This window comes from Lepidothrix coronata, unplaced genomic scaffold (genome assembly GCF_001604755.1).
Source record: "Lepidothrix coronata isolate B3197 unplaced genomic scaffold, Lepidothrix_coronata-1.0 Scaffold14, whole genome shotgun sequence".
NCBI classification, from domain to species: Eukaryota; Metazoa; Chordata; class Aves; order Passeriformes; family Pipridae; genus Lepidothrix; species Lepidothrix coronata.
Genome location: NW_016690194.1, coordinates 7,007,518 through 7,035,007, shown reverse-complemented (window position 1 = coordinate 7,035,007; position 27,490 = coordinate 7,007,518). Strand labels below are relative to the sequence as shown.

Below are 27,490 nucleotides of genomic sequence, written 5' to 3'. Positions count from 1 at the left end.
CCCCTTCTGCCAAACAACAGCCTCCTTTAATCTCTCTTCCAGTGAGACACAGTCATCTGTCACAAGGCTTTCAGAATATGAGGAGGAAAAAGATGTCCCACATCTTTAATTGGGATCAAGTCAGGATTGCAGAGGAGCTGCCTTCTCTCCAAGCATCTGCATCCACTTGCTAAATAGATTGCCTTCACCAGGCTGGCAGTGCTCATCACAGCCAGCCCTGCCCTGCCCCTCTCCTGGAAGAGGAAGAACTGCCTGAGGCTTGTGATTCACATCATCTCTGTGCAGGACCACGGGAAATCACATCTGACAGCCACAAGGAACCAAAAGGGGAAGGGCAGACCCCCAAGGAATAAATCTATGGGAGGCAGGCAGTAGCAGTGCTCAGGCTTGTCAAGTATAAAACCTCTCACAGTTCAAAAAAGGTTGGGAGGAGAAGAAGGAGGGGAGGAGAAGATGGGGGGGGGGGGGACAGAAGGGGAAGAATTCTGCGCTGTCCTGTGAGGTAGTCCATCAAAGAGTGGGCTTTGGGGTACTCAATTGTCCCTGGTGAGCAGCCATGAAAAGGGTCAGGCAGGAACTGTATGACAAGGGCACAAGTACAAATCAACAGAAGGAAAGGTCTCACCAGCTGCCTGTGTGGCAGGAGAGAAACAGGAGCAAGATGCTCCTGGAGCTAATTAAGGGAGCTCTCTGCACAAGGCAGATGCCAATCTTCCTGAGTGACAGCCAGAAGGGGAAGAACATATGGCAAGAAACCAAGCTGAACGAGGGAAGAGATGGAGTGAGATGGGCAGAGAGAAAAAAATGCAGCTTCCCAGCAAACAAGGAGAGTCTCCTCTCCCTGGCAGAGAGCACAGGACCCCTCAGAGGTACCACAGGGTACAGACTGGGGCCACCACAGGTGTTACCTAATCCCAGACCCCCTTTTATCCACCAGTGGGACACAGACCACTTCTCTGACCACCCATGCCAACTCCAAAGCCCTCTGGAGAGATCCCCACTGGCTTTTCCAGTGTTTCAGTCAGATTCCTCTATTTTAAATGAGTACCTGGCCAGAATTGGTAAGAATTAATAAGGCAAAGCAGCACATGCAGCAGTTAAAATTATTTACATGCCAGCTGAGAGTCTGTCTCAACAGACCAAAGTGTTAAGCACAGCCAAGCAAAGTCTCTTTATAAGGCAGTATATATTTTGTTGTTTTGGTTTTTTTCTAAAAACAGATGCAACAAAGGCAGTCACACAGTTGTTGTGACAGAGGAAAAGTCTGGGATTGATGGAAAAAGGCAGCAATGGGTTGGCAGCAGGTTTTGCCTGGGCAGGGAATGAAGGGGTCTTTAGCCTCACCAAGAGACAAGGCTGATATGTGAAAACAAACATTTTAAAATAAAATCCTGTTAACCACAAGAAGCCACTGTGAGTATGCATGAACGCTGCGGCTACAAGATAGGCTGAAAACACCTAACTGCTCAGATTCCTTCATGGATTTCTGTTCCAGTGTGTTGGACTGAAAAGATAAGACTAGTAATAAGTTCATCTCCCGATGAAATACTTGAAAGCTGCCTATTTTTTTCCAGAGGTGTTGCTTCAGATAATTAGGAGAGGCTGACAGAGGATGTTTTCAAGCATTTTGTTTTGTCAGTTCCTTCTCTGTCTCTCATTTGAACCATCAGAAGAGAGAAAATGTTTTGCTTCTGTGGCAAAGAGCCCCTGTTTGTCTCTTTGAAAGTGTCTATGTTCAGAGCTAAGGAAAAAAAGCAACATGAAAATGTCCTGAAAATTTTAAATAAAATAAATTTCTTATGAATAAAAATTATAAATAAATAATTTATTTATAAATGGGAAAGTGGTGGTGTGTCTGAATTTCCAATGCTAATTTCAGCAGCAATTTCATTAGCTTGTAAATAAACTTTAGAGCAGTGTTACAGTGAGAACACAATTGTGATCAGAGAATATGATATTTTACCAGATGCACCCTCCACTCAAGGAATGGATATTTTCTGGAAACCTTGAAGAACACCGTGGAAAATCTATTCTGTATATCAGCAAGTAGTTTTAAAGAAATTATTAACAGCTTATTTGGTTCTAAGATCCTCTGAAGAGCAGCTCATACTAAAAAGCCTCCTGCTTATTTCTGATCAAGACTTCACACTCTCAGAATTGACCAGCCCTGTTGTCCTGTCCAGCTGAGTAGGTTTTCACAAGATATGTTAAAATGTCGTGGGTTTGCAGGTTGTTAGTGTCTCTATTAGACTGATTACTCTCTGTAAGCTTAAAATAATGATAACTTTAATTTCTACCAGAAATTCTACCATGAAACTGGCAGTATTAGGTTGGAGCTAAGAGCCAGCAGCAGCACATGACGTTTTTGTTCTCCATAACTCTTCTTAGAGTTACTACCTGCATTTCCTTTGAAATTCCCAGTGTGTTCTAGAAGAAATTAAAATTTATTAATTCAGAACCATTCAGACATTAGGCCTCCTAATGGACCACACACACATACACCCCCCCAAAAAAACAACAAAACAAAACAAAACAAAAAAGAAAAAACACAAAACAAACACAAAATTACAAACATTTACTCACTTCTGTGTTTGAAAGGATAAAAGAAAAATTAATGAGATCCCAGCTTCAAGACTAGACCCTGCACATCTTGCACGCAAAATGAGAGTTCCCATTGAAATATCTTCTTAGCTGTTAGCCAAAGAAACAAACTCAAATATGTATTCAGGCACTACTGGAGTACAATGCCACAGCTACTTCCACACCAGTTCCTACCAGGGATTTATGTAACTCACTAAGCAGATTTTCAGGAGAACTGAAGATTTCCTGATCACTTCAATTACATGAAGAATCTGCCTACATGAAGAATTTCCACTTGGTGGTGACCCATTAATCTTTCCAATAATATAAAATGTGTAATTCTGCATCTTCTTAATTTTCACTGCAGAGTTTTGCAGAATTTAGGAGCCTTCATGGTACATCCTGGGGACTACAGTCTCAAGGGACTTTGGAAGAGCATCAGTTTTTCTGTGAGAGTGTTTATATAAACCATTTCAAATCCTTAAAAATTCCCAGCTGGCACTGCAGGCACCAGCCCCAATACCAAAGGGATCCAGAAGATGAACTGCAGGATTTAAGACCCTTCCTTGTGTTAAGATTCTTCCATTTCAAACAGATTGGAAATGGAAAAACATCAATACTGAGGGTGTGCTTATTTAGGAATAGGTTTAAGGATTTCCACCTGTGGTAGTTTGGTCTAGGCCTTCCTCAGTGACCAGTTTGTAACCAAGGAAGTGCCTGGATTTACCCAGTATTCCCTACGATTTTTACATAAGCCAGGCTATAAGAAGAAAGGAGGAGAGGCCTTCGCCCTCTCTTTTTCCTTCCAGCGGCTTGGAGGTGCAGGTTCCCTGCTGTTGAGTCTGTCGTGCTGGGGAGTGAGGCCTGGTAAGGCCTTGCCGACCTTGGGAGATGGAGGTTGCCGGCAGTCGCTCCAGCGTGACTCTCTGTTGTCCCAAGGAGAGTAGTAAGATATTCTTTGCTAATTCTTTTAGTTGCTAGATCTTGGGCTATTGATCAGGATATATATTTTTTATTCTGGTTTTGTTCCTTTTTTTTCCCTTTCCCTTTTCCTTGTGAAATTGTATATATATTTCAATTGTATATAACTGTAATATAAGTATAAATATATTTTTATATATTGCTTTAGCTGTCTCTCGTTTTGGTTCTCTTGGGTTTTTTTCCCCTCTTCTCCCTGAGGTCTGGGGGGGACACACACACACTTCTCGTGGTAGGGTTTGGAGACTTGGCAGGGAGCCAGCTTCAAACCAAATTCTTTTGACTGATGAGGGGCAGGACTTGTCATGACTCCACACTCCATTTCACAGCCCATGATTTCAGACTGGTTGAATGTGGGATTTTTCAAGGAGTAAAGACAAAACTGTCCCTTTCCTTTTGGCTTCACATTTCTGAAGTCAGGGGTGTAATTGGGACAGAGCTTTTCGGTCTCCTGAAGAGCCTTGATTAATATTTTGTGACAGAAAACTACAGCTGAGAGTGAAAAACCTGCTCTTTGTTGATAAAACACTGAAAATTCAAGTTCTGTGCCCTTTTCACTGCAAAGACCAGCTTTAGCTGGAAGAAAACAATAACAAATCATGTCCAGGGCTGAAAATAATTTTTGTTTGTTTGTTTGTTTTTGTTTGGGGGGGTGCATTTTTGGGGTGGGGGTATTATTTTGGGGGTTTTTTTGGTGAGGAAAGCCTGATAATAAATTCCTTCCATTGCAGACACACAGAAATGGCAGAAAAGCTGTAGACTGGCTCCTGGACACCTGAGAGGCAACTCAATAGCCTAAGAGGCATCATGAGGCCAAATAAAAAGTGTTGCTGCTCTTTCTGTAGCCCTGGTCCATCCACTTCAGCTTCAAGTCAAAGCCAGGAGAGAGGAAAGTAAAGGTCTGCAATGAACAAGTAGCTTGTGTTAATATGCAAAAGCTCAGTAGGATGCACTGAAGAAAAAAAAAATCATTTATTTGGAAAACTTCGTTTTTGAGTTTCCAAAAATCAATATTCCTTTACATTCCCAAGCAGCAGCACTTACCTGCAAACAGGCAAAGTGATTACTTCCAATAACCAATTAAAATCTTTAGGCAGCCAGCACAGGGCAGGCTGATGTACCAAAATCATAAAACTGACCCAGAAAAAGCACTCAGAACTAGGCAGATGCAAAACGTTCAGAAGGGCTGTTCCAAAATTTGCAGGGATTGAAACTCTTTGTCAGGCTTCAAACACAGTGTGAGTCATGAGTAAATTTACACACCACTGACTCAGAAGAAACAAATTACATTTTCTGACATATGATGTCAGCTTGAAGAAATAAAAGTGCAAAAATGTAGATATAAGGTTTAGCAGTTTCTTCTGATTTCTTTCAGACTGTGTCCTGTAACATCAAATGAAGCCTGTATTTTTACATCAAACAAACTAAGGGGTGATCTAGGAACCAATAAATCAGATTTAAGATCTACCATACACCAGTTAAATGCAATGTCACAAGGGTTACAAGAAGTGGAGAACAATTCAAGGGATATTCAATAATGGTGAAGAACAGACCCACCCTGGTAAATGCTTTCTGAGCTCCTGGGGACAGTTTCTGAAATGCAATGTTGCATCCAGCCTTTTGGAAATCAACAATTAAAAAAAAATCAATGACAGAACTAACACTTGCTACAGCAAGAATCAGTATTTCAAGAAGGGAAGGCAAACACCACCATTTATAAACTTGAAGGAAAGAAATAAACCTATTTCTTCTGGCTACCTGGAATTCAGTGTTACTTACCAGCAAGTGGACTCATGGTTTTTGTCCCTGTATCCGCAGTGGCCTTGGCTCTGATCATTCCTTGTGCAGTTTTAATCAATACTATGCCAAAAAGTCCACCACTTCAGTTCAAACAGCAGTCTTTAATGTATTACCTGAAAATCCAATTTGCTGCCAATGTAAAGTTGCCTAATATTGGTGTGAAGGGCAATTATATAAAATTTTAACAGCAGCTGAAATGTATGAGAAATAAATGTATTCATTTGTTCAATTCTTTGTTATCACAGCAAGAGCTGCATAATAGTCTGCAAAATTTTTCCTGTTTCATTTAAACTGAGACTCTTCCCTTTGAGTTTAAGTGGGAGTGGATGGGGCCCTGAATTTGAAACACTGAATCAGTTTTGAAGAGATGATATAAGGATTTTGTTTGAATGAACACATATATGTTGAAAAGATTGCTTGGTGTCATGCAAAAATGAAATAATGCACCATGTGGACAATGTAAAAAAAGCTTATCTTTTATTAATGAGTCTGTTAGTACCAATGTAGCTTACTTCTGTAGCACACAAATAATTTTAACTTGAATTTTCTTCTTTCAGGACTAGGGCAATGGACTGTCCCTGTTGCTCCAAAATGTGCATTTGATAAGGATTGCTTGGTTCACAGAAAATACAGCTTAGTGGGAATGCAAAGCCACATATTTTCATCTTTTTCAACCATGGGTGCTTGCCTTTATACATGGCACAAGGAGACAGAAACTGCAATTATGATCAATTTTTTTCTTCTGGTGCTTTTTCCACTAATGCACCATTAACTCTTTACAAACATAAGGCTCATCATTCCAGTCCTATGATGAGCACTGTATTTCTTATCTAATTCAATTAGTGTGTTTATCCTTTCTTACTCTTGCTGCCACTTGAGTAGATTTGTGATGATACAGGGGATACATGGAGGAGTCACCTTCCACTACCATGAAAGACTGCAACACTAAAAGTCACAGCAGAGATAAGATAACTACTACCTGTGCACCTTGTCCCAGTGGATCCTGGGGGTAATACCAGTTGTGTCATAGTTTAGGAGAAGCTAATAAAAGGAAACAAATTTTATTTTTCTTGGCAATTTTTTTTACTTTTACCTCTCCTTTTCATTTTTTTGCACTCTGTTTTATTCTAAAGTTTGCCTTGTAAATCAGCAGGTACAAATTCCTATCTTTTGGTCAAGTGCCTTCCTGCTGAAAGGGCCACACACATCATTAAAGTCTGCACCAAAAAAACCTGAACTGTTACACACTGCAGGTTTGCAGTGATGAGTCTCTCAAGCACAAAGCCAGCAGATATTCACCCTCAAAGTCAAGAGAACACAGGTGGGTTGGAAAAGGACATGATGATTGAGGGATATGACTGAAGGGTATCTCTCTTATTCCCAGTCTCACAGATGCTGTAAGAATCTCTCACAGCAACAGGGCTAATTTTGCCCATTTAAAACATGCAAGAAAATGACAGGTAAGAATTACCCTAACAGCACCATCAGAAGTAACTAGAAGGATAAATGACCTCTGTGGGAGGAAGAAGTGCCTTTATGTCAAGGTTCAGGAAGCACTGCCGTGCTTGGCTCAGCAGGGTGAGCATTTCACACCAGTGACTGACAGTCATTTTGACAGGCTGCCACTGACTGGTGTCAGGTTTTAATTTCCCAACCCTCAGAGCATGACAGCGCTGCTCTCCAGACCACGGGGAGCATCACCTATTTAGCACTAGCATCCTGAACTCTCTCTAACAACTGCCAACATCTGTCCCCACTGGGTGCAAGCAGAGGGCACCAAGCTGGAGAGTGTTTTGCCACTCAGCAGGGAATACCCTGGTTTTGATTTGCACCTTCTCTTGTTAACCTCACTCAGGTTCCCAGGCATTCATTGTTTCGCTTGTTTCCTTTATGAAACAAATGAAAGTTTGGCAGCAGCTGCCCACAGGCAGCTGTGGTAAGTCCTTACTTCTGGTTATGTGTTTTCCCTCTGAAGTACTTCCCTAAATCAACCAACTGATTTGGGTTCCACCTGTGTGTCACTGCTGATGGCTCAGCAATATTTAATTGGTATCTTTCACCTTAATGATGCATCTCCAGCATCACTTATTGAGAATCTCCAGAATCTCTATTTCAAACTGCATAAAATTCAACAAACCAGGAAATATTCAGGAATGCCTACCTAATAATTAGGAGATCTTTGGAACCTCTCAAGGTGTTTAAAGACCACTGCAGTATAGTTTACAAAGACTACAAACAACTAATTAGTTCTATTATCTAAAATTAAACAGGCATAAAACATGTCTGCTAAATCTGTATTTGTAGAAGATTTTCTAACATATTATTACTTACTATTACATAGTATTACTTATAACCTAAAACCACTATAGTTGGTATGTTACTGTGCTCTTCCTTACTAGAAATCAGGGCCAAATCATGGCTAATTTGGAGTTCCCAAACTTTGCCTCTAATGGAAGAAAGGACAAGTTTGAGGACCACCGTGTCCTAAATGCTCAGACAGAGCACTGAAAATCATATCACAGTACCTTTTTCACTGCTAAGGAGCTTCCTCCGCTTTGCTTATATAGATTTTGAATTATAGCACTGGTTACCCCCATTCAGGTAAAATTCACAAGGGAGACTGATGGGATTTGATAGGAAAGAAATTAACCTTGAATTACAGGGTATAATGCTTATAATCCCTCTTCTGGCGCGCAGTTGAGCCAGGAAGTTAAGGGTAAGCCTCTGACCAGATGTCTGGTGCTCTCCCACTGGATCCTCAGAGTAAGCCTCCAGCTCAGACACAGGGAAGTATCAGGATGCTGCTGTTCTGGAGCCATCACTGCGGATAAAAACACAGCTTAAGTGGCTCTGAAGGAAAAGGAGTTTATGACGACTAAGAGGAGGGGAAGTAACTTGGAAAATAAAAGGAAAGCACATCCTGAGAAAGAAATTTATGATATTTTGTCAAGACACAGAGGAAATACAAAATGAGGAAATATCTCGCCTTCTGAAAGAACAAGCTAAGAGATTTACATCTATATCTATCTATCTATATATAGATACATATATATTTAGTATCTTTATTTGATTTCAAAGTCTTCATTACTGATTCTCTCTTCAAGACCTTGTAAGCAGGATGAAAAGCTATGCATTTTGGCTTTTTGCTACAGGAATAAAGTTCCATAACATGAATCTCTTATTCACAATGGAATTTTTTTAATCTCAGCTTGTTTCCCAAGGTGTCTTTAAGATCATGATCAATAAATAATCAGTTAAACAGTCTGTTACCTACTTTTCCTTTCATCAGCTGGTGAAAGACCTGCGCCAACTACACACAACAGTGCCAGCAGAAGAAAATACCTCGTTTCACTTAGATGCACATTGCTAAATATAGATTTTACCAAACTGCTTGTTTCTAAGTTCATAGGACTCATTCCCACTGTTTCTCAGTGGCTCCTTCTCATCTCCCATGTCGTTATCTTTCATCTGTGCAAAATAGGCAGGAGAAGCTTTGCACTCATGGTGCCCGTCAAGGGATTTGAGGTGGATCAGCATGTGAAGGGCATAGGCAAGGACCAGCAGCAGGATCAGGGACATCACCAGCCCCATCAGTATTGCTGGAGAGAAGAAGGATGCACAGTCCTTTGCATAGGCAAAATGTCCTTCCTGGATGTTAAAACCTTGGATCTACGAGGAGAACAAGAGAGCTCATGTTAAATGAGGTGCTTGTGTTCCTGATGGCAGTAAGAATTTCTAATTTAATACCTGCACATTGCAAATTTGTACCTCCCTGTGCTGGCTGGAGTTAATGCTCAGAGTTTTTCCAGGTCAGTCTTCTAGAAACCACTAGCTATTCTAATCCCCTCTGCTCTGCTGCCCAAAGGATCTGTAGTTGTGTTTGAAACAAAATCTTCTCTTGATGGCCCACAATATTTAATTGATGCCTTTCACCTTAATGGTGCACCTCCAGCATCACTTGTTGAGGGTCCTCAGAGTCTCTGTTTCAAACTGCATAAACTTCAATGCAACAAACCAGGAAATATTTTTAAATGCCTACCCTAGAATTAGGCTTTCCTCACCAGATCCATGTGTGTGGTATTTGGTAGCAAACCAACTACACTACAGGAAGCTGCATCCAACTATGGAAAACACCAATAATTTTTACTTGTGGCTTCAGCTCTAATATGAAGTTTATGACACTGGCATTCAGGGAATTGTGCCTGGTCCACTAAATTAGCCCATGGGCATTTATCACATGGTGAGAAAAGGGGACCAGCTTTCCTCCTCAATTCCCTTTTTCAGCTCTTCATGCCCTATGACTTAGGTATGTAAAAGCAAGATGTTCTAGTCCAGCCATCTGAGGCTCCCTCATTGCCAAACACAGAAAACTTGGCACTTTTAGAAGATTATTAACCTCATCCTAAAATAAGGACTTAAGACGAGTCAGAGGAATTATCCACTAGCTTTAGAGGCAGGCTGGGGTGACTATAATCAGGCCACAGGGTTAAAATTCGTAGGCATCAGAAGTTAAGTGAGATGAATTCTGTACCTGGTGTCTGATGCTGTTACTGATGCCGCGTTTAACAGCTCTGCTCAGAAAGATGGAACACTGGAAGTTAAATTCACCCCCCACACTAAAGGGAACACAAGCAGAAGACTACAGAAAATCTATACAGCCCTTAATTTCCTTTGATAGGGAGATAAAGAGAATAATTTAAGTCCTCATTTCAATTTTGTGTTTCATGGAAATCCCATAGACTGTACATAGAAGGCCATTATATTTCCTTGTCAGCAAATGGCCAAAACTTCCCATCAATCTACCTACAGGATCCCTTGGGCCTAATTCCATGACGTTACCTGGAAATCAATAAAAGTGACTTCCCACAGCTGTGAGAGGTCATTTTCAGAGCTGGGAATGAGGAGAGCATCGTATCTCTGCAGGCTGCTCACATGGTCGCAGTGGTAGGAGTAAGTCGCCGGCGCATGGATTCGGGTCGCATTGAACGTCGCCTGCACCGAGTGGTTGTAGAGCAGCTGCAGCCTGTGCAGGCTGAACCAGTTCTGAACAGATAGCTGGTAATAGCTGGTGGTCAGCAAGAACCTGGAAACATTGTGTGGGAAGAGAGGTGAATAAGGAAAACAAGTCAAAGGGTTCCACCTGTTGAATTTGCACATTGAATAACCTTAGGAGACTCACTGGCATCGCCAGTTTATATCTGTGTGAGCTCTAGATCCTTCCACTGAGTCTGGAAAGCGAGGAAGAGCTTTCCATGGAGGTGGCAGAGCCCTGTTACAGCTGCCCAGGGAGGGTGTGGAGTCTCTCTCTCTGGAGACATCCCAGACCCACCTGGACATGTTACCGTGTCACCTGCTCCAGGTGACCCTGCCAGGGCAGGGAGTTGGACCGGGTCATCTCCAGAGGTCCCTTCCAATGCTAAAACTTCTGTGTTTTGAGGTTGTTCATTATTACAACTGAAGGAGTTTGCTCCTTGTTACTCGTTCTCCCACACAGTAAGAGGATTTTGAGGGATTTTTAATAAATGACTGAGCAAAATATATCCAACACAGGTTGTAGTAGGTTTGTTTCCTTTTTCTGGGAGGAAACATAGGATAAGTCACCTGATGCATATTGACTTGGAAGATATTCCATACCATGTTACATCAGCTCAGATATAAAAAGGGGAGAAGGAAGTAGCTCACTCTCTTCCGTGATAGCTATCCGGCAAGATGGCTGCTCCTTGGAGGAGAGAGAAAGAGCACTTTGCTTATGGCAGGAAGTAGAATTTTACTGTTAATTTCCTTTGTCTATGTTTTTGTAGTGTTATTAGGTTTTTTTTCCTTTTTTCCGTGTAAATATAAAACTGCCTTTCTTGGTAAATCCCAGGGTTTTACGTTTTTTTTTCATCTCCCCTTTTCCCTCTGGATGGGGGGAGACCTGTGCAGCCTCGGTGGACATCTGGCATTCAGCCAAAATAAACTACCACACTGGTATTGTACTTCCATCCAAGATATGGGAATTTAATTAACAAGAAATGCTGTTTTTTCTGTCACCAAGAAGTAAACATAAACCAGGTCACAGTCTGATGTCTGAACACCCCACACTATCAGTTCTTGACATAAAATTCCCAAGAAAAATGTAGTAAATCACCAAAGTTTAGCTAAAATCTCAGACACAGGAAGATTCTATACAAAAGGGATGACGCAAACTTTTCTCATTAATAGAAAAGTCAACAAAGGAGAAAAAATGACTTAGTATAAGGCGGGAAAATGACAGACACACTGAGTGCAGTGACAATTATACAATCAACAATTTCCATCACATTATTTTTGCTTAAACAAATTAACTTTAATTCCACAAGCAACTGCATAACAATGTATATTAGCCTGTTTTTTATTATCTGGTTGGGGTTTTTGCCATATAAACTTACCTGATAACTAGTCCCTTTAGATTGCCAATGTCCCCAAACTTCAGAGAAAGCCTAGGTCAAAAAGCAAGTTACATCAGGCTAGGAAAAAAATTCAGAAGTCTTCAGAGAGAAAAGCAGCACAAAAGATTAAACTCAGTTATACCTGGAGCCTTTAGCTCAGTATATCCTTAAAGTCAGTGGGGAAAAAAACTGGAAGGATTAAATTTTCCTCCATTGAAATCTACTAGTTCACCTGCAGTTTGGAACAAGGTCCAAACTGTCCAGAAAGAGTATAAATGTGTTTAACTTCCAGCACAATTAAATCCCACTGCTTTCCACATCAGTTGGTAATTAGTTCAGTCGATCTCTGTTCTCCTTCTCAAGCCATGTCATCTAAGTCAGCTATCACCTCTGTATGTCATCAGAAAGTGTAAACACACACATTATTCCCATCTTTTCAAATACCAGAGCATAACAAACACAGATGTCACTGGAGTCCAAAGTCCACACATGCACATCATTAGAGCCACATAAATACCCTGACTGTGAGGCAGCTCTATAAAGGTCACCTGCAGTGAGCATGGGCACATGAAATTTACTAAATTAATCTATCATCTTAATTAATGCACTGTAGCAATACATAACTAAGTGGAATATATTGTTTCATCACTTAACACTAATATTTTGCCTCTTAAAACCTGTACAGAGATTCTCATTGTTCACATAAGACAAAAACAAAATGCAGCAGAAACATGCAGCATCTGAAAGACTTCCAAAATTAAAGTTGAAGAATATATTTAAAAAACAAACCAACAAAACAAAACAAAAAACTTCACACAAAATAAAACTAAATAAAAACCCCAAACAAACACACAAAAAAAATCCCTAAACAAACAGCTAGCTCTATGATTTCATAGGAGATCTAGACTTCAAGACTTCTTGCACCTTGACTAACACTGGTCCAATAAGCCAGGACACTGAATCCAGACTATCCCTTTCTTTATTGCAAAGGGAAATCATAATAGCTGAGGATTAGCCACAGGTAAATACGGCATTCAACTAAGAAAAAAACGCAGGTTGGATCATTATATTCCTATAGCAAACAAATATGTGTTCAGTGTCTAATATTTTTTCCTGGCTCCAGCTACTTTACACTGATTACACAGCATAAATCAGCTTGAAAGACAATACAGAGAGTTGTCTTAACAATGAAAGCTAGAGAAGGGAGAATTCTGAGGGATTTTTTCTGATGTGAGAAAAACTGGGCAATCTACCATGTGAGGACTGAGCCATCAACTGGCTTAATTTAGGTTGATTCTTAAAACTGAGATTACAGAGCAACATTCAAGCAAGCTTTTCCCTTTCTTCTCTGTCACCAACACTGTTTCAACCACAGACCCAAATCACAAGAGAATCATACATTATCTCCCTCCCAGACAGAATCAGGGCAAGCGCTAATTTCTTAGAAATCTGTATTTACAAAATGAAGCCTCTACAGTAGTAAGACTACAGAGGTACCCGTGACAGACAGGGAGACAGAGTAACCTGCTTGTCTAACAGTCTCCAAATATCAGCTCCAGAAGGAGTTCGCAGACCACAAAAAAACACTGTCCTTCTGATTTTCCAGGTCTTACGAAAAACTATAAAACTATTCTTTGAGTTTTGAAACCCTTCATTTTGCATTCTATTACATTACAATAACTACTAGTCAGAGCAAGATTATTTCCAAACTGTAGACCAGAAGAGAGGATGGAATGTTTGTTATTACTTTTTATTTCTAAAATAACTTTATTCCATTCTCTACCTCTGCCTGTTTTGACAGGCAGAGGGTAGGGAGAACTAATGGAATAGTTCACATGTTGATGGAACTGCTGCATTGGTTCACATGCTGATGACATAATATTCAGACTGCCTTTGTTGAATATTATGATACTACACGCAAAAGTCCTTGTTTCTTTTTCAATTTTACTTTTAGTTTTCAGGCATTTCTCAGTAAAATTTCTGTGCACCTTGGGTTATCCTTTGCAGCTGTGTGATCAGAAAGACTTAATACTTTCTAGGGAAACATATTTAGCTGTACAGGTGAAATGCCATATAGGACTAAATACAGACCCGCATCCTGTACAGTACTGCTGGCACACCTCCTGTGAAGGGGTGAGTAGTCATGCACAGCCCAAAGGCCCCATATTCAGCATAGAACCCACTCTTCAGCCTCCCAAGCAATTGTCTAAAACAGCTGGAAACTAAACAGATCAACAGATGGAGCCTCACAGGCCCTAAGAGCAAAGCTCGCTGGCCCCAAGGAGTGACCACACCACTGCAACAGCTGTGCACACCCATGTGTCCCATGAAAGGCTGGCTTTAAAGGATATAACCCCTGCTGCTGCAATGGCAGGACATTTAGGAAAGAGCCCCGGGGCTCTACAAGGTCAGTTTTCCTTCAGTATGTACTTCCTAGACTTGTAATCTGGCACCAGTTCCACTGGTGTAGCAGAATTCCACCTTACATTGCACTGTCTTCACTGCAGTTTGAGTCTCCAACATCCACTGTGGCATGGACACCAAATGTCTTCTCTGTCAAGTCCAGCTGAGTGTGGTTTTCAAGCCTGATCATGATCCTCTTGGCCCAGAAAAGGATGCAGGGGATGCCATTGACCGTGACATTGAGGGGGCTGTGGTGGCTGTGGGAGAACCGCCTCCAGAATGCTCCTTCCCACTGCCCTTCCCTGCTGAAGTTGTGGCTGACAACCTGAGGAACCACACAAAAGATGGCTATCAGAAGGTGTACATTTCAGTATTTGCTCTCCATCCTACCAGAATAAATGAGGTTGTTTACCTGGGACACCAGTAAGAAGTACTTCAACACACTGAAAAGGACTCAGTTTGGGCCAAGGACACTAGGCCAAGCCTACCATGCTGAAAGCACATTAGGTAGCTGTCCAGGTGAAAGAAATGCCCAAGTTTACATCTGCCTGCAGGTAGTTTGGCTCCCAATTGCTTCAAAATCAGGAAAATACCTGCTGCAGAACAGGATGGCTCAAGTGTGGATCCCTGCCTTTACAAAATCAGTTACAGGGTTAAAACCCGGGGACTGCAGCTTCCATGTCATCTGGAAACACCAGAAAAATGCTACCACTTCTAAGCCAAAATTTCATTGCAAAAAGACAATTTGGCTGTCAGGCAACATAATTTGAGACAGTTGACTTAGAGCTCTGAAAGAACTTGAAAATTTAACTGCCATTTCCAGATTTCAAACTCAAATTTCCAGACATCAGTTTTGCCCCACTAATGCACGTCCTATCTGAATAGGGTAACACACACAATGTCTGCATGGTTGGTTTTTCCATGTCATATGATTTAGCAAGTTCAAATCATGTACAAAAACAAGAGAGGTTTTCTGAGTCCCAGTCATAAACAGCATCTTACCAGGCTCCAGAAGAGACACAGTTAAGCCCCAAAGCTTTGTCTTGGCTTAAAGAGAGATTTTTTATTTTTTTTTGGTGCTGTTCAGATTAGAAAATCATGTCTCTCAGCTCAGATCCTGAAAGATCCCTTTTGATATTGGACTTTACACATGGCACAAGGGTGCTTTAGGATTAAAATTAGTAAGTACTGACAGCAACAAGCTGAAAGCCAGGTAAGATCACGGTCAGAAGATGTGATAAGTGACTATGACTGTGTTCATAAAAATGATAAGGCTGTCTTCTCAGAAGTACAGGTGAGGGAGATTTAATCAACATGTTACTTACGGCAGAGTGCATCACTTTTGGTGAGCTTCTTTTCGTAAGGAAGCCTTTTATGGTCAGTTTTTGACAAGACCTATTGCCTGGTCTCATGAAAAACTCCCACCAAAAATATGAAGTTTTGCTACAGCTGTTCATTTAGTACCAAGTGATATAAGCACAAGACTGGTCACAGCAGTCAAATGTCACTGTACAGGATATGGATATAAGGATTTGGTTCTTTCAGAAAGACCATGTGCCCAAATCCATGACCAGCCAGCATCAGCAACAGCATCTGAAGTCTCATCTCACTCCTCAGAAAAGCAGAGGACACCTTGTACAGCAGGCAGTGAATCAATACCATATCACAATGATTAGACAGTTTTGGTGGCTGCTTCTTGTAAACAATGTAAAAAGAGTTTAATTCAGCAATGTAAATTAAAAGATCTAAATGTGCTATGAAAAGACTCTACAGATCCATTACCTGTGCAATTGCCACTTGACTGACATTCAATTTTGGCTTCACGCCACCTTCGTAATGTTGATCTGCAGAAGAAAGAGTGTTATCAGCATTATAAGTATATTATAAACACCCAGTCATTTATAAAGGCATAATTTTTGCACGTTCTTATGCAAACAATAATTATCCCTGCACAAAATGTGTATGTGAGAATAGCTGATTCTGTCTTGGAAAATACTTGACTTGTTCCAAATATTACCTTCATTACATGTATTTTCTAGTTTACCTTACTCGTTCAACAAGGTTCCTCTTCTTTTCATTGAACATCTGGAAGGAACTCCAGTGCCCCAAAATTACAAGATTCAGTCTACATCTGCATTTATTCATCTCAAACACAGCAAAAGCTGCTTGTTTTCTTCGTACAGCAAACTCTGTCATCAAAGAGTGTGTGCTGAATTGAACAACAAAAGCGTCTTAATTGTGAGTGGGAAGTTCTTTCCCTGCACCACCAGAGATAGGAAGATGTGACAAACAATCTGATGGCCCAACTGCTTGCCAGGAGAGCGAAGTTTCACAAGGACAGGTCATTTCATGGACATTCTCAAAGCTCTATCCTTCAAACATTTAATCCTGTTTTCATTTGGTTAGAAAGAGTGAATGCTTCTGTCTTCCCCATTCTCTCTGCATCTGAGTTGGACAGCAAATTAGTATTTTAAAACAGGCAAATCCTTTAAAGGGTGTTTTTTAAGGGAGGATATGCTTTAACAACACATGTGACAGAAGAGTCACTAAGGCCAGCAGAAGCAACATCTGGGAATAAAATCTTTTACAGCCACACTAACAGAACTAGTATCTAGGAGTTCAGCCCACTGAAAGGCTTACCATTTCTCTGCAGAGAATCTTGATCTGAGAATTCATGTGAACTAGAAGAGAGGAGAAAAATACTTATTTTACAGCATCTGTATTTAAAGTCTGCAGCAAGTTTACTGGGGACAACACCTATTACTACTTTGTTCCATAAAACATTCAAAATGTAACGCAGGCCCTTGGCTTGGTAATATAACAGGAACAAGGCAAATTAATCCAAAGCTGCTGAGCCCAGGCTAAAAATGCCTAATTTCAGAGATCCCTTCGGTGGATTAGCCCTGACAGGCTTTCCCATACCCTTATCACATTGACAAAAGGCTTCTCTCTTGTCCTGTTATCTCTTGTCCTGTTCCATGGTACACCAGTTCTGGGTTGGAGACAGAATCAGTTCCAGCCAACAGGCAGAGGAACACAAGCACCCTGCACCACCCTTGTTCCACAGTGAGAGTCAGAAGCAACACATTTAATTCCCTCAGGATAGATCATATGCAATGGGCTAACATGTCTTAAGCCCAGAATTACAGCCATTTGAAGACAGCTCCTGAACAGTTCCAAGCAATACCAAATGTCACAGAGTCAACTGCAAGGTAGGGTGTGGGCAAAGCACATCTAAAATGTCAACTACCAGGCTCATGAAATTTTCAACATTTGATGTTCTTCTTAGTGTAAATCTCCAGCTGCTGGGGTCAGACCTGCCCCACAGCCACTAAACATGGAAATACATTTCCATCTTCTTCCCTCGCCTTGTTTCCTGCTGCTTTTCCAACCCACCACAGAAGCAAAATTCTTGAAAATATATACCTCAAGATCAGCATATAAAGACTAGGAAAAAGACCAGTTTTCAGTATTTGTGAGCAAATTGTACTGTAAAGTATTGGAATTGCAAAGTCAAGACTTGGCATTCCTGGGGAGTCTCTGGACAGCTGGGTGAATTCACTCCCCGCCAGATTCTGGGTAGGGGGATCTGTGTTACCCACTAGCAGGAGTGATCCCAACCTAATTTCCATCACACCTTCCTTAATGGCAGATAAATACGAGTCCAAACAACATGGGATGGCACAGAGCCCACCCTGCTTTCTGTCAAGCTGGAAGAACCTTATAAAGATCTTATGTTAAAAAAACATCTCTGTGGGTGACACTGTTTAAAATTAATCTGGCGGGTTTATTTACAGGTTTATTCATTCAACTTTCAGAGTGGGTACCACTTTCTCCCAGTGCTCTTTGGGTGCCAGGGTTCGTCCTGGAATCAAGATGTTGGAAGCTGCTCATGCCAACAGCTCTCAGAGATGGGTGGAGATACTAGATTTTGACACACAGGTAACAAAAGATGTGGCCACAATGGACCAAACCTTGCTTTCTTGCTCAGATAAAACTCTCTCTTGGGTTGTTTTACGATTAGGAACATTTTTGTAATTTGATGCATCCCTTTTTGTCTTTTCTAGTCTTTTTTCATGACAGATCGTGCCTTTGGGCTGGAACAGGCAAATGTGGGAGAATTTTTTGCATGGTGAGAGCTACAAAAACGAGGCTCGCCAAAAGGAAACTAATGAAAATTATTTAGTTATACTAACTTTAGTTATATTTACTTGTACTGTACCTATGTATATCTAGTTATGCTTAGTTATACTTTTAACTCCTCCCTATATGCATAGTTGAACTCCCATAGCTCATTCCTCCAGTTTGGAAATCATAAACTAAAACACTGGAGTGGGAGAAGATTGGTGTAAAATTGTGCAATTCATTTCATTCCTGAACTGGACTTAAAAGGTTTTCATGCTGCTCTGGGAAGAGGAAGGTTTAATTTGGGGGTTGTGATTAAAAAAATCTAAATAACTCCTGGTTGCTCCACATCCCACAGCCACTCTGGAATCATAGAATCATAGAATCAGCTGGGTTGGAAGGGACCTCTGCGATCACCAAGTCCAACCCTTGATCCACTACCACTGCGGTTACTAGACCATGGCATTAAGTGCCACATCCAGTCTCTTTTTAAAAATTTCCAGGGATGGAGAATCCACCACTTCCCTGGGCAGCCTATTCCAATGTCTGACCATCCTCTCTGTAAAGAAATTCTTTCTAATATCCAACCTAAACCTCCCCTTGAGACCATGCCCTCTTATCTTGCTGATAGTTGTCTGGGAAAAGAGACTGACACCCACCTGGCTACGACCTCCTTTCAGGGAGTTGTAGAGAGTGAGGAGGTCTCCCCTGAGCCTCCTCTTCTCCAGGCTGAACAGCCCCAGCTCCCTCAGCCTCTCCTCATAGGACTTGTGCTTGAGTCCCTTCACCAGCCTAGTTGCCCTCCTCTGGACCTGCTCCAGCACCTCAATATCCTTCCTGAACTGAGGGGCCCAGAACTGGACACAGCACTCCAGGTGTGGCCTCACCAGCGCTGAGTACAGGAAGAGACATCGAGTCTCTGTTTTTAGCATGAAGATACTGACACAGATGAATGTGCACAGCTGATGAAATATTCATGTTTTCATGAGGAAATGCAGCACAGAGAGTGACCCGGGAACCACCATGAAGAGCCACAGCATGACAGACATCATAAGGCTGCAAGGGAAGCACCTCTTGCTTAGTCCTCCTGTTAATTACTCTGTTAATTAGCAGTCCTTTCCTCCTGCACAATGCATGGAGCTCTGTCAGAGGAAGGAAATCCATCATTCCACATCACTGGGGCACAGCCGGTCTGTGGCTGGCAGAGCCAAGGATCACGTCCTGGTGTCTGGGCAAGCCCAGGCTGCTGTCGATGTTATGGGATCTGTCAGCTGCTTCTGACACCCACAGCCCCGAGGTGTCATGGGTTTGTGATCCATGACAGGGATGGGTGGCTGCCCATGTTCATCATGATGTCACATCAGCAGCTTTCCCAAGGAAAAGGCAAGCTGGGGAATTCACAAGCGATCCCTGGCACCCAAAGCCCTTTCATCCTCAGCTAGAGCACGTTTCACAGAACAGAAGTATTGAAGGCAAAAAATGCAAAAATTTTTTAAAAATACATATTCCCTTTTAATTATAAAATGTTCATTACATGTACAAGAGATAGGAAACTAGCTAGCATTTACTCTCCATTGCAAAACTGACAGCAAATAATTTTTAGCACACTGAATTAAAGAATAGCTTTTCAAATTTATCATTTTTTTAATCAGACACTCTTACCGTGACACTTCAAATTCAACTGCTCACAGGGTATACATTTCAATATTTTTCCTTAGCAATTCGTAAATAACTGGCCCAGATAACACCTAGGCATGTAGGTTGTATGTTGAATTTACCACACCAAGTATGTTAGGAACCCACATGAAATTGGATTAGCCCTAATACAAAGCACTGGAATGACTAATCACTATGTAAAACCCAATTAAATAAGATTATAAGCATAAAGAAGTGTAAATTCCCTCTTATCAGATGACATTATCCATCTACATAAGATAACCAAGTCTGGCTTGTTTGTCCAAAAAAGTTTATAAAGACTCCAGCTCTTGAGGACTTCCACATAAACAATGTTTTCTCTGCTCAGATGAGCCACAGGAATAATCCTGGTACTCAACACTGGTTGAGTGTGGACGCCACAGGAAGTTTTCATGTCATATTCACTCTTTTACTCTTCATATTACTGCTCTGATAAACTGCACCAGATGGGAAAATGTACTCCACCTCTAAAGAAACAGTATTTCTATTACTTCAGAGTCATCTTTCTAATACTAATATTGCCCAGCTGCAGAATTCCTTACTGGCTGCTGAACTAGTTTCAGCTAATTTATGAGGCATTTAATTGGAAAATAACATGTGAACATTCAAATGCGCTAAAAACAAAGTCATGACAAAAGGTGACAAGCACCTGGTGGCAATGCACTGGTTGTGCAAGGGACACTTGCCATAGGGAATTTCAAGGAAGTTATGGACATTATAAATGTGTAAACCTGGGACACCATGTTCAGGGAAAGAGCTAGTCTCCTCTAAGAAGAATCCTGGCAAAAAAATGTTACTGAGTTTTAAATGCCTCTGTGTAAGTACTATCAACCAGAAATATCTACAAAACCACACAACTCTTACAGTTTTCTAATCTGAGTTTTGACACAGGGAGACAGATTTACATAACTATTTTACAATGCACTGATTACTGGGTTTGATCTGCAGTTTAATGGATGCCCAGCTAGGACCAGATCAGAACAAGATACTTAAGCTTTCTTTTTTGATACAAAAAAACCCAAACCTCTGAGGTCATAGAACCTAGCAAATTAACACTGTGCATGCACAATCTCACCTCCAATGAGGCAAAATCCCCATTTAATTCACTGGGATCCAGGTCACAACTTCTTCTGTTAATACTTATTGTAAAAAAGTTCACTGTAAAAAAATGCTCCTCTGCTTGCTCTCTCTCAGATTCTGGTCTGGTTGCAAAAAAAAGAATGCAGAATTATGCTAAGAGGAACAGTGAGGGAGCTGAAAACTGGCAGAGGAGAACAGCAAGTGAGCTATTTAGATGAAAACATATTGTAGTATTTATCGGTAACTGACTACCAGATCTCTTAATACAAGCTTAAGCAAATTACCACATGTCCTTCTTGCCTCAAATGAACAGATTTTACTGCCAGCTGCAACCTCCATCAGCATATTTGTTCTGTGTGTTACTGGTGACTCCGGGCACGATTCAACTCATACAGCTCAGGTTGTTTTCACTTTCATAATACTTGGCTGTATGAAGTCCCCTCTTTCCCCTGCTATGATTTGGGCTTATTACTTGTATTTCATTAGAGAGTGAAACATCACTATTGACAATAAACGCAAATCTCCAGTAATTTTGTAAGTTCCTTTGCAATATTGAATTCACACTTAAAATATCCATTCTACACCACTAGAATATTTTAGCATCTTAGTTTTCACACCCTTGCTGTTATTCTATTTATAACTTCATTTTCACACAGACCAGGGAAAGTCAGTATGAGAGTCATTAAAATGTAATGAAATGTAAGATAGATGCACAGAAACCACTCATTTTAAAGCCACGTTTATAAAATTGCTTTAATGTTACATATTTAATTCACCCTGTGTTTCAAAATAATTAATTTCTGTATTACCCCTAGGTGCTTTTAAACCTGAAAGGAAATTACAACCACGTCCTGACACTCCAAACTGCGACTGAATCTACTTCCATAGAGCACAAATGACAGCATTTAAAACCTGGGCTCGCTCAAGTTTGTCACCACACACCCAGTCACTGACCTGTTCCCTGACGTCACAGTCGTTTGGTCCACGGACACCCCGGATCCCACACACAGGAACAGCAGTAAGAACCTCAGGGCAGCGTTTCCTTCCATTGGGAAGGGAGGCAGTGGCTCCACACGCGGCACATCTGCGGCTCTGGTCCAGCTCTGCCGCGTGATGGGGGAGGATCCACCACCGGAGAAATCCTCCGTGTGCTGGGATTTCTCCCCAAGGCAAACACCTGGCACGTTCCAGCTGCCCTGTGAATGAATGAGCACACAGCCCGGGGAAAGTGCACCAGGACTGAGCTGCTCGTTAAGAAAAAAAAAAGAATACAATCAGATGGGCTCTGAAATCACACTGCAGAGCATTCCTCATCTGTACTTAACCCTCGCCTCAGAGAAAGGGTAAGGTGCTGCCTGTGATAATCAGAGGAAGAACTACATGTATTTTCAAGACTTACAATACCTTATATTAGTAACCATACAGATGTGAAGGCATATATTGCAAGCTTTGAAGTCAAACATTTGGAAGCAATTTTCTTTTCTTCAGCACTATTTCAGTTTGTGTGTGTGTTTAGCTTTCTGGCTCAGTTGTTTTTATACTCAGAACCACAAAATGGTTTGGGTTGTGAGGAACCTTAAAGATCACCTCATTCCAAAACCCTTAAATATCAGGCAGGACACAGTCATATACCAATCTATAGGTATATATATACCCAGACATCTACTTCTTCCTTGCTACCTGCTGATGTGATCACCACTGAAGCCTCACTTTGCTAACTAGGAGTTCCTGTCTGTTGCTTTCCAGATATCAGAAAAAGATTGGGGCTTTAGCATCATAGCTATTAGGAAGGATTTGCCATCTTAATTCATTTCTCCCTCTGGGATACAGAGGGTATATCCGCTAATCTTAAAAACCTCCCAGCAGCTTGTCCTCAGCAGTACTGCTTCTATCCAATTTAAGAAGGAATAAAGATACTTATGTGAGAATCCTAGATTGAAAAATGGGATGAGGGAATGTGGGATTAAGCAAGAACCACCTGAAAATAACCTCCAGATTTTCTGTGAAGTACCATGAATGTATGATGCTAAACTTTGAACAGTTACTCCAGTAAGGAGACAGGGCTCAGAGGAAAATTTCAAGAGGCAGAAGTGTCACACACTCCTAAAAACTGTGAAGTCATTGATGTCACAGTCCTGTTCAATGCTTCAGTACTCCTCACTCCTAAATAAGTGGGGGGAAAAGGCACTCGTCATCAACAAAATGAAAAATAATGTCAGTTTGCTCAGAACCAAAGGAGGGATTTGCAGACAATCAAGAAAACAAGTAACACCAAACTGCTAACAAAGGTTAAACCAGAATAAATCAGTGGAAAATATACTGATTTCCTCAGTAAACATTAATCATCATTATCATGGCTGGGCTTCGCGAACAAAGATTTGGGAAGGACTCTACCCACATTTGCTACAAGCACGCTGGTGGCTAAAAAGGCCAATACGAGACAGACATGTCCGGTTGCAAAAGGCACAGCAGAAAGACTCCTTAGGTGGTATATTCTGCAAGACACGATTCTTTCTGTGTTGTCTTTTCTCCTTGAGAATGATCTTGCGTGCGTTCTCAAAGGCATCAGCAGCATTATGGATAGTGTGTCTCCAGACCTCCGGATTGGAGGCCAGAATAGACCAGCGACGAAGATCAGTGTTGCCAAGGCTGAGATGTTGTTTCAGGGAGTCCTTGTATCTTCTCTTTGGGGCTCCTCTCTTGCGGCAGCCGGTGGCAAGTTCACCATAGAGCAGGATCTTAGGGAGGCGGTGGTCCTTCATCCTGGAGACGTGTCCTGCCCAATGCAGCTGTGTTCTCAGCAACATGGCCTCTATACTTGTGACAGCTGCTTGTTCTAGAACAGATGTATTGGTTACATAATCTGACCAGTGGATGTTTAGGATTGTATGGAGACAGAGTTGATGGAAGCATTCTAGGAGACGCAGGTGGTGGCGGTGAATGACCCACGATTCAGATCCATATAAAAGAGTAGAGAGCACAATGGCTCTGTAAACACTGATCTTTGTGCTTTTCTTCAGGTGTTTATTTCGCCAAACTCTTATACGGAACTTTCCAAAAACTCTCTATGCCTTTTCTAACCTGTTGTCTATCTCTCCATCAATCTTACCATCCGAGGAGATGATGCTATCTAGGTAATTAAACTGCTGGACTGATTTGATCTCTGATTCGCCAATGGTGACATGGGGAAGACTTCCTGAGATGCAGGTTGAATACATTAATACAATGGGTGCTGATAGTAAATCATTCATCAGCAATCTTCTGAAATAATGGTAGAAGGAAAGAAAAGTCTTTTCTTGCCTCTTGACACTTGCCAATAATAATAATAGCAACAATAATATTAAACATTTGATACAGTTCTTAAAGATGCTCACCACCCTGTCACCCAGCCCAGAACACTGAGTGCCACGTCCTTGGACACCTCCAGGGATGAGGACTCTCCCAACTCCCTGGGCAGCCCCTTCCAATGCCTGACCATCTTTCCAGGACAAAATTCCTCCTGACCTTCCCTTGGCACAGCTTGAGGCCGTTTCCTCTTGTCCTGTCACCACAGTTAAGTTTACAGCCTACAATGGCAGGCTATGGCAGGCTAAAAGGGGCCAGTATTCCACATAAGAGGATTAAACTGCTGTTTGTCACCTTTTTTTCCCCCTCACTTTGCAAGGATATTTTGCTTCTGATTACTCCTCATGCAAAACTCCTCCTTTGATGATTAGGCAGCAAGGTATCATTTCTTTGTTGTTCATTTAGCACTGAGGCAGCTCAGACATTTCCTCCAGCAAGAAGGAGGCACAGCAGATCTTACTGTACTTTAAACACTGCTCCTTTTTTTGGGATCTACCTCTCAGAAAAGATAATTATACTCACTTCAAAGTGATTATATTCAGCATGGAGGCTCACAGCTTGGTGAAGGTTGTGAGCATTTGCTCTTCGGGCACACAAACTCTTTTCCAGCGGTTTGTAATCACCTTCAGCTCACATGTCAGGCCACCATGAGCTGAGCAGCTTTCTATATTAACATGTCTCAAGCAACATGTGAGTTATCAGACACCTTACAAGTGTCAGCACTGAATGTATCACTCACCTTTTCAGTCTGAGTCATCGTTGTTCCTCTGATTCAGACGTATTCACAGAGCACTGACAGTGCAACAGAACCGTGGTCAGAAAATTCACCTTAAAACATAAAGCTTTTCTCAGCTCGAACAAAATCCTCTCTCCGGGCAACTGACTGGGCCAAAAAGCCTTTCAGCTTTCTTCTTGGGTGGGATGCAGAAATTAATCCTGTTAAAATTCCTTCCTGCTTCCCTGTGAGGGTGGAGAGGCCCTGGCAAAGGTTGCTCAGAGAAGCTGTAGCTGCCCCATCCCTGGAAGTGTCCAAGGCCAGGTTGGATGGGGCTTGGAGCAACCCGTGATAATGGAAGGTGTCCCTGCCCATGGCTTTAAGGTCCCTTCCAACCCAAATAATTCTGAGATTCTAATTCCCTTCTATTCCCTGTGCCCTTCACAATATCCCCAAAGGATTCCATCCTAGTCTGAGAAACCTCCATACAGACTCCAGGCCTAACTTCACCTTCAAGGAAGGCACAGGGGGAAAACTGCCCAAAAAAAAAAAAAAAAAAAAAAAAAACCACACAAACGAAAAGCTCAGTCTGTTCAGGACTCAGCTGTTTTTCGTCATGCAGTACCCCAGGACACCAGGTATCAGATCCCACAGGGAAGATCAGATTATACTGAGAGTTTTAAGATAAGTGGTGGGATTTTTGGTGGATTTATCTGCTTGGCCAACTGAAACATTTAATTTTAGAAGTGCTTATCCAGCAGTGCTGGTGTTCTCCAGAGCAAACAGCCCTTTTCCACACAGCTGCCCACAGATAACCTCGTTTCAACCCCCTACCATGGGCAGGGACACCTTCCAGGGACATGTCTTGTGGCCACCTGTGCCAGCACATCTCAGCCATTGTGTTTAACTATTACTGTTATTGTTGTTATTATATTAGTGTTAGTATTATTAATAGTTATTACTGTTGTTGTTGTTGTTATTATTAAGAACCACAACAACTTTATTTCGATTATTAAACTGCTCTTATCTCAACCCACAGGTCTTTTTTGTCCAAATTCACTCCCCATCCCACCAGGACGGGCAGGGCAGTGAGCAAGAGGCTGCGTGGTATTTAATTACCATCTGGGGTTAAACCAGAACATGGTGGAATGAAGAAAAGGTGTCTTAAAAGTGCCCCAAAGTCCTCATAAAGTTTAAAATACATCATTTTCCTTCCTTCCAGTCAGCTTTTAAGTATTCCTAATATTCCTAACACTGAAAAGCAAAGCTGCAGCATTTTTACAATATAAACTTCCTTGTTTTGAAAATCACCAAACAGCAACAGCATTCCGACATTGGAACTGCTTCTTCAAGAGCTGCTCTTTATAATAGTAATGTTTTCTCCTAAAATTGTTGGTGGGCTTTACAGTTTTTGTTTGGTGTTGGTGGGTTTCTTTTTTTCTTTGAGGGGAGTGTGTGTTGGGGGGTGGTTTTCATTTTTTTTAATTAGTTATTCTATACAGATTGCATGTAAAACCAGTCCTACCTGAACACACAAAATATGTATTTTCTATTTAAGCTGTGAGCACAGGATGTTTTAATAAAGATGTATTAAGGTCTAATTGCTGTCCCTTCACAGTAATTCCAAAAAGGGGAAGGAATGTTCAGGACTCAGATTGCTGCAGTTTGGCAGCATGGACTACCAGCAACTTTCAAAATCAGTACATATGAGCTGGTTTATGTTATAGGACTTCACTTTGGTGCAGATCCACCGGAGGACTCACAGGCAATGCAGCATTTTAAGCTGGGATGCCCCATCCCTGGAAGTGTCCAAGGCCAGGTTGGAGCAACCTGGGATAGTGAAAGGTGTCCCTGCCCATGGCAGAGGGTGGGACTGATAGGTCTGAGGTCCTTCCAACCCAGACCATTCTGGGAATCTATGAAAAGCTGGAAATAAGACTCATAGAGTCATTTAGGCTGGAAAAGCACTCTCAGACCACTGACTCCTACCATTCCTCAGCACTGCCAAGGCGACCACTAACCCACGTCCCCAAGTGCCACATCCACAAGGCTTTCAAATCCCTCCAGGGATAGGGACTCTCCCCCTGCTCTGGGCAGCTGTGCTAGGGATAGACAACCCAATATCCCACCTAAACCTCCCCTGGTGCAACTTGAGGACATTTCCCCTTGTCCTGTTGCTTTTTACCTGCAAGGAGACTCTGACTCCCACGTCATGGTGGTCTTTTCAGGCAGAGATCAATCATCAGCAGTCCCTCTCTGTGGGTCGGACACTGGTTCCCCTGGTACAGCGAACAAGATAAAACCAGGCCCAACCTCGACTCGTCCTTGTGAGCAAGTAAGGACAAAACAAGCTGTGGTA

The 27,490-nt window shown here is 41.7% G+C and overlaps 1 protein-coding gene and 2 long non-coding RNA genes across 7 annotated transcripts; 2 read left to right on the top strand and 1 right to left on the bottom strand.

Annotated features, from left to right (window-relative positions):
- The first annotated feature begins 3,424 nt into the window (after nucleotides 1-3,424).
- On the top strand, nucleotides 3,425-6,013 carry LOC108493189. Its single transcript, XR_001873395.1, has 3 exons — nucleotides 3,425-3,526; nucleotides 4,290-4,457; nucleotides 5,916-6,013. It is a non-coding gene; the product is annotated as an uncharacterized LOC108493189 (long non-coding RNA).
- On the bottom strand, nucleotides 5,819-27,429 carry ATP6AP1L (ATPase H+ transporting accessory protein 1 like). Of its 4 annotated transcripts, XR_001873392.1 has the most exons (10): nucleotides 27,317-27,408; nucleotides 25,156-25,208; nucleotides 22,026-22,315; nucleotides 16,812-16,852; nucleotides 15,954-16,015; nucleotides 14,255-14,496; nucleotides 11,769-11,819; nucleotides 10,198-10,441; nucleotides 8,633-9,027; nucleotides 5,819-8,179 (listed from the first exon to the last, which is right to left on the bottom strand). XR_001873392.1 is itself a non-coding variant. In XM_017806321.1 (9 exons), exons 2-9 carry the CDS (start codon nucleotides 25,171-25,173, stop codon nucleotides 8,725-8,727), a joined length of 1,251 nt encoding a protein of 416 aa, XP_017661810.1. In that variant the 5' UTR covers nucleotides 25,174-25,244; nucleotides 27,317-27,429; the 3' UTR covers nucleotides 5,819-8,724. The 4 variants fall into 4 exon arrangements, 3 of the variants coding, with proteins under 3 accessions (XP_017661810.1, XP_017661808.1, XP_017661809.1); XM_017806321.1 differs by having other exon boundaries at nucleotides 5,819-9,027; nucleotides 25,156-25,244; nucleotides 27,317-27,429; XM_017806319.1 differs by having other exon boundaries at nucleotides 5,819-9,027.
- Nucleotides 22,093-27,439, top strand: LOC108493188. 2 transcript variants are annotated; one of them, XR_001873394.1, is made up of 4 exons: nucleotides 22,093-22,414; nucleotides 26,171-26,290; nucleotides 26,859-26,950; nucleotides 27,360-27,439. It is a non-coding gene; the product is annotated as an uncharacterized LOC108493188 (long non-coding RNA). The 2 variants fall into 2 exon arrangements; XR_001873393.1 differs by having other exon boundaries at nucleotides 26,171-26,950.
- The last annotated feature ends 51 nt before the right edge of the window (nucleotides 27,440-27,490 follow it).